This window comes from Haliaeetus albicilla, chromosome 4, assembly GCF_947461875.1.
Source record: "Haliaeetus albicilla chromosome 4, bHalAlb1.1, whole genome shotgun sequence".
Classification (NCBI taxonomy): domain Eukaryota; kingdom Metazoa; phylum Chordata; class Aves; order Accipitriformes; family Accipitridae; genus Haliaeetus; species Haliaeetus albicilla.
Window position 1 is genome coordinate 11,356,192 of NC_091486.1, and position 15,032 is coordinate 11,371,223.

The 15,032-nt window shown below is 43.5% G+C and overlaps 1 protein-coding gene across 2 annotated transcripts in view; it reads left to right on the top strand.

Moving 5' to 3' along the window:
• ESYT3 (extended synaptotagmin 3) overlaps positions 1–15,032 on the top strand; it is a 56,783-nt gene that overhangs the window by 28,335 nt on the left and 13,416 nt on the right. For both annotated transcript variants that reach the window (XM_069780890.1, XM_069780889.1), the window contains 8 exons: positions 612–653; positions 1,554–1,688; positions 2,230–2,306; positions 8,687–8,753; positions 9,374–9,463; positions 10,543–10,598; positions 13,488–13,608; positions 14,580–14,753. In XM_069780890.1, the coding sequence (XP_069636991.1) occupies positions 1,590–1,688; positions 2,230–2,306; positions 8,687–8,753; positions 9,374–9,463; positions 10,543–10,598; positions 13,488–13,608; positions 14,580–14,753 (684 nt within the window). In that variant the 5' untranslated portion in view covers positions 612–653; positions 1,554–1,589. The remainder of the gene's footprint in view (positions 1–611; positions 654–1,553; positions 1,689–2,229; positions 2,307–8,686; positions 8,754–9,373; positions 9,464–10,542; positions 10,599–13,487; positions 13,609–14,579; positions 14,754–15,032) is intronic.

The window sequence follows — 15,032 nt, forward strand, 5'->3', positions numbered from 1 at the left end:
TTAATTTGTCCTTAGCATCTTAAAAAGCTCCGAGAGGTGAAAACACTGGACTGTTACACATGATAGTGTACGCTAATAAGCTTGAACTCTTGCGGTGCTTCTTTTCCCTGAAGCCATTGGCACTACGTTGGTATTGGTGGAGAAATGCTGCCGCAGCCAATAAATTGAGTTTCCCAAGCAGGTTCTTGTTTTCCAAAGTGTGGTGTCCTGGTTGAGGTGAGCCAGTACAGCAAACAGGTCCTGCACAGCTCGTGATCTTGAAGGGAAGGAGGTTCTTGTGGCTTCCCAAGGTATGACCAAGAGAAGGATGAGAAACCTAATGCTGCTTTACATCACGAACAGGATATGACACTTGCTTGAATCATTTAAATGTGCCCAGAGGCGTGCTGGTACATCAGTGCATGTGTGTTCTTTTGCCTTTTACTATTTTTCACTATTTTATTTGCCTTTTACAATTTTCAAGGCGGTAATAAATTATAAAGGATGTATGTATGAGGGCAGAGGGATCTCAACTTACTCTAAAACATGTTCCGTGCTCCATCTTTTGCATGTGTTGCAGTACACTGAAACAGATGGCATGTGGCACTCACTTTATTTTAATTTGCATTCAGGTTCACTTCCCTGATGTTGAACGAGTGGAGTGGCTGAACAAGGTGAGGAGCTCTGAACTCCGGTTTGTGACACCATCTGTGCTGAGCTGCATCACAGCACAAACTCTGTGGGCCAAGTCTGAGAAAGTTATCAAGTCACTACAATACGGGTCAATCATATCAGTGTCTGTACTTAAGGCTTGGAGCCGCTGAAGTATAGAGTTGCCGCTGAGGTTTTGGTGAGAGCCAAGTGTGTGCGTGGTTGATACAGGTTTGATGAATTTGACCATAGCACTTCATTTTGAGATTTAAAGAAAAAAAAGAAAGCAAGTGTGTGTGTGTGTATATATATATGTGTGTGCATATACATATGTGTGTATCCATTATTACTATTTTAGCAAAAGTAGTGGCATCTCCTCTTACCAGAGAGGTTCCCAGAGAGCTCTGAGGCAGGTGCTCCCACCAGCAGGTATAGTCAAGCTCTCAGTGGAACTGGACTCTGTGGAATTCAAAGCAAAACAGCTGAACTTGCAAATTAGCATCCAGTAACTATCCTGTTTTTCTTTTTAGCAAACTTTCTTTTTGATGTAAAAGCTCATTTCACTCTTCTCTAAATAAACCTAACTCCAGGGAACTTTGTGACACTTTAGAGTAATTAGGGACTATTGTACTTTAGAGATTTTAACCCTGGGCTTTGCTGGCTCAGCCTCCATGGTTAGAAGCAGTCAATAGACTCTATGGTGCTGAAAAGTCACCCTTCAGTTCCTAAACCAAATTCCTTTTCTGAGGAACTGAGATGAATCCTCCCATAAGGACGACTTAAGAGCACAAATGTGAGTGACTAGGTATTTTAAAAGGACAGACATTAATAGCCCGGTGTTGTGTAATGTGTGTCTGTTTCTCAACAAAAGGTTATCTTATACAAAGAATCTTCAGTGTGGTTTTGCTTTTGCTGTTCTTTAGGTCCTTGTACAGGCTTGGCCATACTTTGGGACAATCATGGAAAAAACGTTTAAAGAAGTTCTTGAACCAAAAATCAGAGCAAAGAATGTACATCTGAAAACATGCACCTTTACCAAGATCCACTTTGGCGAAAAGGTAGTGTGAATCCTTTGCAACACTTGCAGTTCGGTCTTTTCTGAAAAGTTCAGATGCAAGGGGAGTCTGATGTTCAGCTCTTTAATAGCTCTGAGTGTTTAACAAAATGGTATTGGTACAACACTGCTGCTCCTTTGTTCCCTCCTCATGTTGACTTGAGCATCTTCACCGTGAAGGAAAGATCATGCAGGAGACACACACATCCCTTCCCCTGGCTGTCAGTATCATGGGGCTGGAGATAGAAAAAGGGGCACATATCCACATTTCTTTGTTCCACCCCTGCAACAGGAGTTTTCAGTGCTTCCTAAGGCTTGCAGTGTGGGCTACTTGCAACCAGCCCTGTATTTGAGGACTGCCAAGGCTGTTCACACTACCCCCTTAGGGGAAAAACTTGTGTCGTTTACTCATAATTTACATGCGGTTGTGCAAAGTCTTTAATGAATACTTCTGTACTCAAATTGATTGAAGTGAGAAGCCCTGTTCACTTGGGCTTAACTTGAAAGATTTTAACTATGTTGTATCTTGTTTGTCTTTATTTCAGTGCCCTAGAATCAACGGAATAAAAGCCTACACCAAAGAAATCGATAGAAGACAAGTTATCCTAGACCTGCAGATCTGGTAACATTGCATCACTGGTTATGTAGGTGGTTCTTAACTCACTGCCCATTTGACACCTGTGTGTGAGTTGTCATGCTGGACTGGACATGTGGTCCACTAAGATCAGCATGAAGTGGAGAGGTCCTTCTCTTGTATCAACCTAGAATGATAGGAGATAATCTGTCCCCCAGCTGGATGTTCTCCATACTTACAGAAGTGAGATGTTGTGCGTCAGCCTTTAAGTCAGAAAGCAGGGTCACCTGCACAGTCTAGGTGTTACCTACTCTGGCCCATCACTGCTGCTGTGGTTATAAGAACGTGTCCCTTGGCTTTGCCATTCGTGGCAGTAAGAACCCAAGTTCTCGGACTGTATTTCCTGTTCTGATGGCTCTCGGGCATGGAGGTGCTTGGTCTGTCTTGCCCCACTGTGGTTCCTCTTCAGTCCAGCCTCTCAAGTTCTTCCAGAACTGCTATTTATTTTTTAATTTCTTCCCCTAGATTAATCCTCTTGTTTAACTTGCCATTTGTTCCGTGTGCTACCCAACACATTCGCTTTTTTTTCTGATTACAGCTGTTCTCTGAGCAGAAAACTGCCTCTGGCTCTATTAACAACAACAACAACAACAAAATTAGATAAAACGTTTGATACCTCCCAGGCTGTTTTGAATGAGCTTGTGTATTTTGTTAACATCGGAGCCACTGCAGAGCTAAACTCTCTCCTGGTTTAGCCTGGAGAATGGAATTACTGGGGGAATTACCACTTGCATGCTGCTGTAGCTCTGTAAGTTTAGTGGGCAATTGAGCTGCCTAATTTAAATGGCTTTTCTTCATGGTAGTGCCAGGAAAAAGCAGTGTGAAATTACGGAGTGTCTTGGCAACCGCACAGAGCTGCTCAGAACTGTGCCTGCTGCTTAATGTGGCAATGGCATGGCAGCATCCCCAGCCCTGGCAGAGCACCATCGCTCCCTGCAAAATGACATACTTGATTTTCAGCCAGAACATGTTGTGCTTCAGTGCTGTCAATGAAGTGCTCTTTGTAATAGCCAGACCCCTTTTGGGGCCTTTGGCAAATCAGTTGTGCTTTCTGCATTGAGACTGAGGGATCTGATGCCTTTAAGGCTCTGCAGGAGGTTGCTGCTGTTCCCTGTTTAACTACTTCTCCAGGCTGCTTCTCCCACATACTCATTTTCACCATCCTTTAACAATCCTCTGCAGAGGGATTCCTCCACCTCCTCATTCCTGTACCTCTGGCAGACCTATCGGCATCTCCAAACTGGCCAAACACTTCTGTTCCTCATCCTGACGATAACTTTACCTGAACTGTCATCTGATAACCCAAGTATTTTCTGTATTCACACAGGACTGTTCAGACTGCCTTGTCTCTCTCATGGGAGTCTCTTCTGGGCTGTGTTAAGGACTCAGCTTCTCGTATGTTGATACATTAACATCAGTTTCTGCAACTAAGCTGGGTGTTGTGTGTTGCACAGTGTCGGCAGGAGGTAGCGTATTACTTCCAGGGATGGGGAGAAGCAAATCTACGAGCAGTGGTGTTATTTACCTGCCTTTTTCTGGATTGCCAAAGGAACGTGGTTTTTTCTCCTTTTCTTTAAGCAAAGAAATGGGCAATCTCCGCTTTTCTGGAGTGAGGCAAACCCCCTCATAAAATAGGCTCTCTTAGCTACGTGAATAGCAGTGAGTGTCTGCATGAGTGCGGCTGGTGCTGGGAGAAGAGCTGCTTAGAACAGACGGACCTGAGCTGCCCCGACGTGAGGCTGCTGCCCTTTGCACCCCCTCTCAGTCGCTGCACGCCGGTGAGGTTTAAATGGCTGGATACGTCCACCGAGCTGCATCCTGCCATCGCAGCTCCGGAGAAGAGAGCGATGCGCTGTGGGTGCCAGCGTGGCACACTTTGCAATGCTGAGACCACAGTGACCGACTTCCCTCTCTCGGCTTAGGTTTCAGAGAAGCGTAGCTATGCTGCAGCGGTCATTAAAGGATTAATATGTCTGCGTGTTATAAACGTGACTCCTTCGCCTTGGTGCTTGCTAGCTGTAATTTTGTGGGAGTTCCCTTGCTGGCGAACCCACGTGAGCGTGGCCTGTTGGCCGGCTCAGCGCAGGCTGCTGTTATCCTGGGGGACAGCACCCCCGCCTTGGCGGCAGCCCTGCCCCGCTCCAGTGCTCAGTTCCCCTTTCTGTTAGGCAGCGTCTCGCCTCCAGGAACCTCGGCGTGCTCTGTGAATGCTTCTTGGTTTCAGTCTCACAGCAGTACAGGAAGAGGGATTTTCTCCTCCAGCTCTATCAAGGAGGCAGCTAGTCTCTGAAGCCCAGAGTCTTTGACTTGGCCAGGGAAAAACACAGGCAAAGGGCAGGAGTAGAAAAAACCTTTCCCTCGTGTGGTCTGTGTGGAATCATTTGTGTAGTTTTAATAGCCACTCGTAGACATATGGCCACGAGGTGTTTTGTTTAATCCGTGCTCCTTATCTCCATAACATGATGTGGCACTGAACACTGTGGTTCAGGTCTGTGCCGTGTGAAGAAGAGCTTCCTTTCCTCTGTGTTAAATTTGTGGTGTGATATCACAAATGGCATCCCTTGCTTGGGAACTGTGAAAAATAGCACTTAGAGGTCCCTTACTTGTATGGGCAGTAGCTGTCAGCAGAGCCAGTGATGCAGTAGATCTGGTATTGCATGGAGTTACAAAAAGGAACTTGAGAAGCTGCTTTAATTAAATCTGCTAACAGCAGCTTACACGTCCGTAGCATCAGAGCATTAGGAATGGTTATGTAGAGCACTGTCTCATTACAGTCTTGACTGTCCCCCGTGAAAGGACTATACTTGAGTTTTTGGTAGGAAAACCAAGGCTCAGAGGTGGTGACTTGTGAGGCACAGAGACCTTTTGGCAAAGGCAAGGAGGGAGGCTGTAAGTCTTCTTTCAAAATCTTTTGCTTGGTCCCTGAGATGATGCACTCAATTGGTATAAATTAAGTTGTGTAAATTTTGTCACAGCTTATAGGACTGAACAGAAATGTTGAGATAATCACTGCTTACCTTCAGGTCTTCTGTACAGAGTTTGTCATTTATCTGTTTGAAAGTCCTGGTGTCTGTATTCTGTTCATGTGTCTGCTTTCCAGCACAAATATACCTGATCTACAGCTTTTGCATGACGCATAAGAAAGTATAAGGGTTCTCGCAGTGGCTAAATGAAATACGAGATCCCCACCAGACTGGGATTTGAAATCCCCAAATCCGAAATATGAGATCCCAGCTGGAAATAAATTGGCAATACTCTGGGATCTCCAAACAATTAGCGCTAGATCTAAATCATGAATCAGTCCCCTGAGCAGAGAGTGCTGACAGTTGCATTCTCCAAATGAATTAATGTCACAGCATTCCAGAAGTGTTCTCCAAAACTGCATTTTTCAAAATGGGAACTTTTCAAGAGCAGCCACTTGACCTCCTACAGCCGCTTTTCTTCCCACTAATTCTGCAATTGCCTGAGCTGCTGTGTAGCTGTGTACTCATTGGCTATAATCATCAGAGTTTCGAAGTACTTGAAGGCACTCTTACCTCCCAGAAGAATATCTGGTAATCCAGTTTCTTCCTATTTCGTTAATCGGATTTAGTACTCATAATCATTTTTCATTGGAAATGTTTTGAATTTTCATTTCCTTGCTCTTCTGTGGCATTTACAGTACCTGAGATGTCATAGAAGAATAGTGTAATAATTAATATGTATAAAAAATTATGTATGTGTTGCAATTTACTCTTAAAAGAGAATCTCTGGACTTCCTAACTGGCACGATTTCAAATCTGGAAAGACAATCTCTGTCATCTAGTGCAGAATTGGAGAAAGTAGTCGAAAGAAGTGTGCAACAATACTTTGAGCTTTGGTGGAGTTTGGGTTAACTAAGTTTGTAGGATCTTACAAGAAACTAAAAGCGTTTTGGAAACTTTTCAGTCTTGAGCAGAAAAGGAATGCTTGTCCTCAGAAGCCTGACTTGGTAGGCAGAGGGGAAAGGCAGAGGTGGTCTGGTTTTTCTCATACCCTGTGGTACTTGGTGACGTTTTCTTGTCTCTCTCATTTGTCTGATACTGCTTCCTCGTTTACCCAAGTCCAAAGTCAGGCAGACTAAGCAGTAGTCTGCTTTACAAAGCACCTGAGAAGGCTGGACCAAAGCGGGCTTTTAGTATGCAGGCTGATGAGAAGGTGGGGCCCCTGGGGAGTTACTTTGCAGGGGGAGAATTGCACGTGCCTTTTCTAAAGGGATACGCAGGCATCCAGGTGAGTCAAACTTGTCAGGACGTGCTCTTGTAGCATCCCTGCCGTCAGCCAGTGGATTGCCATCGTATCATAAACACTGGGCCCAGCTTTTCCACCCAAGTACAGGAGCGATACGGATACGTGCTCTTGTACAAGCTTCTCCAGTTCTCATCCGTGGCACGGGCGTGCTTATCTGCATCACCTTGTGCAACGGGTGATTTAGGAGAGGAACGGGTGGTTCTTCCACCCTTCACAGGTGGGTCAGGCATGGCCCTGTGGATAGTGGCAGAGGGGTTCAGCCCTACATGCTTTTGAGTGTCAAGGCTTGAGTTTGGCTCAGGTGCGCCCTGTCTGGGGGAAGGACAGCAGAGAGCACAGCAAGGTTACGCTCAGCAGAGCGGGCAGATGAAGGCACGAGCGGCTTGGACAAGAAATGAGGAGTAAAACTAATGAACAAAGAGGGCATCCTTCCTCCCAAGCACCCCGACGTGGGAGTGGTGCCTGTATGGAGCAGACTTAAGGATAATTAAAGGCTCAGGCTCTGATAAAAGGGGTAAAGACTTCTCTGACATCTAGACTCTGAAACACGATTGCATGTATTGAAGTGTTACTGGAGAAAAGAGGCATCTAGGACTGGGTGGGAAGAGTTTTTGACTGTGTGGAAAGGCATAAAGGTTGTAAATTGAAACACCACAATTATTATTTGTTGTGTTGGACACTGGCAACAGCTGAATTAAATCTTCTTGGATTAATTACTGCAAATTGAGGAACTCATTTTGGCTTCTCATTTAGACTTTTATTGTGACAAAGCTCTATTAGCACCCAGCGTAATGAGCTGTAAGATAATGTCAAAATTGTAGAAATTAATAAAGGTAAAAACAAGTTTAATTATATGACTAGCTTATAAGCAAGATTGTGTTAATTTTGGCATGGCCTGTGTGGTTGGTTATTTAAGAAATGAGAATGCTCTAACATTAAAGGCTTTAATTTGTGTGTCATGAGCTTTTTAAATTCTGTTAAGTGACTCTCTGTAAACAAATATTCGAGAACTTTGCTTGCAAAAATGGAGACAAATTCACAGGGTTACACATTCTTGGCGGGTTCTTTTGGAGGGGATGGAATCTGTCCATGTACAAATTGCAGTGTGAATTGTTGGCAACTGCAGCATTATTTGCCCATATACATGTGGTCAGGGAAAAAAATCTTCCTCTTTTTTCTTTGATTATGGGGTGAAATTATGCATGCAGGTGGCAAGCACAGCACATTCACTGGTACCTTTACACCGTGCTTTACCTGCAGGGTATTTGTCTGTTTGCATCCAGAAAGAGCTATTTCTCAGAGGACTGAAAGGGAATTTGGTAGCTCCCTTCAGTTGTTTTCTGCCAGAGGCATCAACAAATCTCCTAGGTTCTGCTCCCTGGGGAGTGGCTATTGGTTTCTGCATAAGGTGATGCTTGTACTTTCAGTAAAGTCTAAGGTGGCTTCCAAATTGTGAAAGTACTGCACTCGGCATTCATTTTATTTAAAGCCTGATGTTCTCCATGGCAACTGACCAAAATCTGATCTAAGTTGTTGTCTTTTAATTCAGCCTCAAGGAAACTAGGTTATTTTTAGTGATGAATTTGTCCTTCAAGTGGGCTTTTGGGTTGTGAGCGAGGGTGATCTATGGGCTTTTTGTTTGTGGGCAAGGTGAGGACCCTATATGTAATGGCAGGATGGCTCTGCATCAGCTTGGGAGCTGGGTCACCAGGTTGTGGGGTGGGATCAGGCCTTTGGCAGAGAAGGGAGCAAGAGGGCGATTGCTGTGACTTTGAATTTTGAATGAGCCTGTTGATCCCCTCCTTGGAGCAAGCTTGCCTCAGCCATCTTAAGAATGGAAAAGTAACCTTGAAATACAGATGTTGGTTTGACATTTTGCAGGTAGAGCAATATCCCAGCTGACTGCGGCGTTTCTCTTGTGAAGACCTGACCCTTGTTCAATGTGTTCAACTTTGCCTTTTCAGTTACTTGAAAATCTGTCTCTGCCTGTGGGGTCATGTTGTCAACCGTTAAACTAATTTCATTTATACTCTGTACAGCCCAAAAAATTTCTCATTGGACTTTGCAAACTGTGGAATAATATGAGAATTTTCTTTCAGTTACATAGGGGACTGTGAGATTCACATGGACATATCGAAATTTAATCTTGGAGTGAAAGGCATACAGGTGCGTGCAGTGCTAACGTTGTCTGTTCAAGGCTGTGTGTGGCAGGAGGTAGCGTGTCCCAGTGGGGAGGTCATGACACTTAACTGGGAAACCACCAACTAGCAGGCTTGGAATGATTGGCTTTATCTACTTGCGTTTTGGCTGGCGAAATGATGCCTTCCATGGAAAGCGCCTAAATACCACTTCTAAGCTTCTTAGTGTGACTTTTAAACAGGGTCAGTGCTAGAGCATCGAGCTCATGTGGGCCAGCTTCTGCCACTGGAGTTCAGAGGAGCTGCATGTTGGTAGAGAACTTCGAAAGAGCCAGTTCTGCCAGGGTGTTCATAAACTGGTGTAGTTTAGACCAACAACCTGTTTTGACAGTGTTGAAAGCTAATAGGCAGATTACTCCATTGTGTGACAGTCAGGATTGCAGAGAGATTACACAAACTTAGAAAGCATTGCCTGATATCAACAGCAATGGGTGGGGGTGGGGTGTTATTGTTATTATTAAATTCTAAATAAAATGACTTCAAGTAAGATTTAAAAAATTATCTCCATCACTGAAAAGCTCACAGTTTTGAAACTGCATCCTGAAAGTACCTCCAGACTCAGTTTTCCTTGGTCTGTTCTGTTTGCAGTTGTATGGGACACTACGGGTGATACTGGAACCTCTTCTAACCGATGCACCTTTTATTGGAGCAGTGACCTTGTTTTTTATGCAGAAGCCGGTGAGTCAGTAGTGACTGCACTCTGCAGCCTCCTTGTTTCTTGGTCTGTCTTAATGCATGGATAGGTCTCCAATGAATGACACAAGCTGTCCATCACTAGTAACCCAAACTGCATAACTGTGAATGCCTCACAGTGCAGGTGTTTGAATAGCAAATTCCTGATGATTCAATCCTCCTCTTGAAATCCAAGAGGACAGGAATGAATTTGCCCTATTTTTTTGTAGTAGTGCCTAAAATGTTACTTGCTTCACTCTAAGAATGGGAGGACTTTCCCATGGTGACAGCACAGGAGCCATTTATTTCTTAGGCCTTTCTTGCAAGGTTCCTGGCAGGTGGATTTTAAATCTTCCCATTCATAGATTTTAAATGCAGTCATCTTGGAGACCGTTCAGTCATGGTTGTGCTTTGAAAGCTTGCCTGTTTAAGGTTATGTGCCTTGTAGTTGAATTGTGGTTTAATAAAATATGAGAAACCTTCCTAGTCTTGTAAGAACCAGTTATCTTATAGCACACAGCTTTGCTTGCTTGTGCGTTATGCTTTGCTTGAGTTCATGGAAGTCATACATTTTTGATCTCGGATGAGGTGTTTTTGTGTTTAGATGTAGTAATGTTATTTCAGCACATGAAAAAAACCTTTTTGTTTATTATGTGAATAGAAATACAGACTCCTGAAGTCAGGTGGTGGTTGTAAATCCCCCTGCCTCAGGGCATAGGCCAACTCCTGAGTGAAAGGATGAGGAAACAACTTCAAAGTCTAGGTAGAGCTGTTGGATTTACTACGCATGACCCCAGGGCATCTGCCAGTGGCCACTGCTAGGGGCTGAATGCTGTCTTACCCTGTGCTTGCAGGGCAATTCCCAGTGATACCCTCATTTCAGGTATGGCAGGTAAAATAGATAAGGGAATTGATACCAGCTGTTGGTTTTAATGTACAGATGCAGTCACTTGCTGGTGCAGGTTTTGCTTTCTTTAAACAGCTGGCTTTGTTTTAGAAGCATTTGCTTCCCCTTTAAATTCTGCATTTGTTCTGAAATAAATTTTAATGGTCCTGTATAATTTTTCTCCCTGGTCTTGTTGTAGCACTTGGAAATCAACTGGGCAGGCATGAGCAACCTCCTGGATGTCCCAGGGATTAAGTGAGTGTCGCTTTGCTTCACTTTATTCTTCTTCAAAAAGCCTCTGGAAGTTGGGATGGGATGCTTCAGTAATCATCAAAACTATTCTCAAGAGCCTTGTGTAAAAGGTGTTCTGTTGATACTCATCCCATCGTATCTGGCTGTGGAGTCTGCAAAACCTGAGGAGGGTGCTTTTTACATTCTGTCAAAATTACTTCCATCGCTTCATTGCATTTAGGGTGGAAATAGGAAATCCCCAAAACTACAGTGGTCTATAAACTAAAGAAGCCCTTCTGTTTCCCACATGCCAGTTACTTGCAAAGGTAGGTGAGGTAGATCTTGGTGACTGGCAGTCTGTGCTTATGTTTGTTTACCTTAAAGTGAAAAAAAGCAAGGTATCACAGAGTTGCAGTCCCTCTGACAAACTGAAATACAATGCACGATAAAGAAAACTGCACCAGATTTATAGGAGAAATGTTCTTCCCTTTTTGTGTAATCTGCTCACCCTTTAGGTTCTTCAGAAAATGTAGCTCCTCCTTAGTGCCTCTTGGGTTGATCTCGTGCATAAAACTTGCATAGCAAGGATGAAAATCTTAGCGGGTTTCAGTACTGTAAGTTTCAAGCTGTTTCTCCAGATTGAAGATTCACTTTGTCCTTCTTCCTTAGTGTAAGGAGAAAATTCTGTAATGCAAGAACGTAATATATTTGGTTACTCAGCTATTGCCTTTCTCCCTTTAAATGCAAATGCAGACACTTCTGTTCCCCTCTCTTCCCCTGCAGCTCATGGTTTGCAGACTCATAGGAAGTGGCTGGCTACTTTAGGTGCTAGTTTATGCATTAAAGGGCCTCTGAAGACCTTTGATGTCTAGTGAGAGGAAGCTTTCTTCTTCTCTTAATTTGAGGCCAGAGTGGCCTTTTGCCCTGAAGTTTGCCCTGAGAGCTCCAGTTTTTATCAGAGGAATTAATCTGTTCTTTTCTAACATAATTTCCTTAATCCTTCCAGGGAGAAGGTATGTAGGTGTTCCAACCTACAGCCTCTCATATAATTAAGTGCAAATTTGGTGTCCTAAATTTTCACTCCCTGGTTCTCTCACAGGGATTTGAACGCAGAAACCCTCGCTTGTTCGTCATGGCACATGAAAGCCAGGAGCAAAACAAGCCTGACCATGAATAGGCTGAAGTGCAGGTTGAACAAGAGCTCTCCCTTCCAAATGAATTGGGCTTACATAAGAGAGGAAAGAAACTGGATGCAGTCATCTGTCCTCATGTACAAGCTGTGTTTAGTTGGGTGTACCCTGAGACTCGAGAGAAGGGACAAGGGACTGTGACCTTCCTGTGGGTTTTTTTTGACAGGAAAGCCAACAGCCTGACCAAGGGCTTTCAGGCTGCTGGTTTCATGTTTGGAGTAGGAGAAGACTTTTCTTCTGTGTGAAGCCAGCCACATCCGTGAACTGTGACAATTTTTTTGCACAGTCTTACCCTGAGAAGCTGCCTTATAAGCACTAGATTTATGAAGAGGATGAGTCTTTCAGATGTTTGGTGCTCTTGGGTTTTCCTCTTAATATTGTCTTCTGCTCATGCCAAGTTGTAGTAGTATGTTGAAATCCTCTCATTAACCATCGGAAGAGTACCAGATGTCTGTGATAGCCATATACTTCTTGCTCAGGAGAAATAGGTCAAATTAGTTGGCCCTGCCATAGAAATAGAGCAGTTGTAAAGAAAAGATTTAAACTGAAAAGCTAAAAATGTGTATGTTTTTCAATTAGTCTGGAAGGTTCCCTAAACTCCAAGACAGACAGTACCCTCAGTTCAGCAAGTGTGATCTCCTGTGTGCCAAAGGTCCAGTTACTTCAACCAAGATTTTACTTCTTAGTGCAAAATATACCAAGATACAGAATCTCATCTTTTGCTTGGTTTTCTATTAAAAAAAAAGGCAAACTCATTTTGTTTTGAGTGTGGCTGGCTTCTCCTTCCATTTTGCAGTAAGGTCTCAGCATGTGGCCAAGAGCAGAGAGCTGTGTGCACTGGGGCCATGTTCTAAGTATAAAACCAAACTACCTCGAGGTCTTGACCCCCCTGTGAAATGCTGAAAATTCCTCATTCCTTCCTCACCGTGTCTGTCTCTGGTGTCGGCATTCCCAAGGAAACCCAGAAAGGCACATGAGTTTGTATGACTTGTTTGGGTGCGTGATGATCTCATCCTGTGGCCTAAGCTCCCCATTCATCATTTACAACCTGCTAGAGCCAAATTCACATCCAGCCCTAGTAACCCTAGACTGGAACATCCCTGCGCGCAAGTGGGCACTTGCACCATGTGTGCCACAAGGCAACGGCAATTATGTGCAGAACGATAGGGAATAAGATTGAAAGGGATCTTGAGAGGCTGCCGCATGCTCTCATTCTCCTCTGGAGCACCTCAACTGGATGCAAATTATTGACAGAAGACAGCCTAACCATCCACGGTGATCCACATCTACCCTTGGTGATGGGTTCTGGTGTTGAACTGTCCTCTCCATTTCCTCTTATTCGAAGCTAAATGTCATAAGCATGAGTTTCTTCTGCCCATATGTGGTTGTAGGTAGGCACTCTTTCATAGAATCTTAGAGTAATTTAGGTTGAAAAAGACCCTTAAGATCATCGAGTCCAACCATAAACCTAACACTGCCAAGTCCACCACTAAACCATGTCCCTAAGCGCCACATCTACATGTCTTTTAAATATCTCCAGGGATGGTGACTCAACCATTTCCCTGGGCAGCCTGTTCCAATGTTTGATAACTTTTTAGGGGAAGGTAGGCAGTATCACTCATTTCGCAGTGCCCATTTCTTTTGGTGTGCCTCATTCTTTCATTCTAATTGAAATTATGATCGATTGTAGAAATTTAGGTTGCTTTTTTTTCCCCACCTGCAGTGTAATATCAGACTCACTAATTCAAGACTTCATTGCTGCACGGCTGGTTCTACCAAACAGGATCACAGTGCCTCTGAAAAAGAACATGAACATTGCCCACTTGAGGTTCCCTGTCCCGCGTGTGAGTTTTTTTTTCTCAGTGGGGGTATTGATCTACCTGAGTGTGCATTTGCCACAATGTGGACGCATGCAAGCTTAATGTCTTAGGTTCCTGCATCAGCTGTCTCAGCCTGGATTATAGGCTTTCTGTAGGTACTATTTCAGAAATATAAAAGCAGATGTTGGATAGTTCATAATGGGCTGGGGGGGGTCCTACCCTCTATACATGGCATAAGAAGTCTGTTTAGACACTGAGCTCATTTACCAATTTAAACCTAAGTCTCATTTGAGAATACCACAGATCTTCAGTTAGAGAAGGTAAATACATGAGTAATGAGTGTCAGGCTCCTTAATTTTTTTACAAATGATGTGAAGGGGTCTAAATAGGGAGCTCAGGGGGTGACAGCTCTTTGTTACAGAAAAAAAATTCAGGAAAAAAACCCACCAACAACAAATCTCCTAAATGCTTGACATACCCAGATCTTCAGTCTCCTTCATCCATTAAATACCTAATACACTCATCAATGAAGGTAAATATAAATGAATGACAAAGGGATGCTCCCTATTGCAAACTTGCATCACCAAATTGAAGTTGAATGGCTACTCTGCAATAAAATAAGAACCTGCCAGTGGGTGCTTAGTTCCTTCAGTCAGTGGAAATCGATCTTTACACTTGATTTGACTGTGGCTGTAATTCTGTGTGCATATGTACATTTCTAATTTAAGAATAAATTGAAGAATATTTCCTATGCAATTATCTAGATTGGATTGTGTATCTGTTTAAGGTTTTGTTTTTTTTTCTCTAGTTAAGTGGTAGAAAAAGTGTTTTAATACAGCTGTCATTGGAAATATACTGCATCAAAGTACATGTCTTTGCAAAACTGTCATGCTGACTACCCTTACTGCCTGAAATAACTAGTTTTAGGAGGTAGCATATCATAACTATCGAAAGATTGCATTTACATGACCAATTTTCTATCTTATTTTATTCAGGGAGTAATAAGGGTTCATCTGCTAGAAGCTGAAAACCTTGTCCAGAAAGACAGTTTCCTTGGTGCGATCAGGGGGAAGTCTGACCCGTATGCTCTTCTTCGTGTTGGCACGGTGCAGTATCGAAGCAAGACAGTTTCCCGAGATCTTAATCCCATTTGGAATGAGACATTTGAGGTACTGAATCTTTTGATCTTTCCATCTGTAGGATGCACAGCCGTTTACATCCCTGTGCTTGGAGGACCTTCTCTTAGCTGGCTGCACTGGAGCAGGTGGACTTCCTTGTTACTTGACTGAGGCATTTCTGTCCCTTAAATAAGTTCAAATTTACATTGCAAACTTGAAATGTCATTCAGGTTGATCTGATTTACATATGTGGGTTTTTGGAGGAGGTGCAAAGCACTGCTTTAAATATCAATCAGTGCAGCAGTCTGTGCAGCTGTAGTCTGCTCTAGC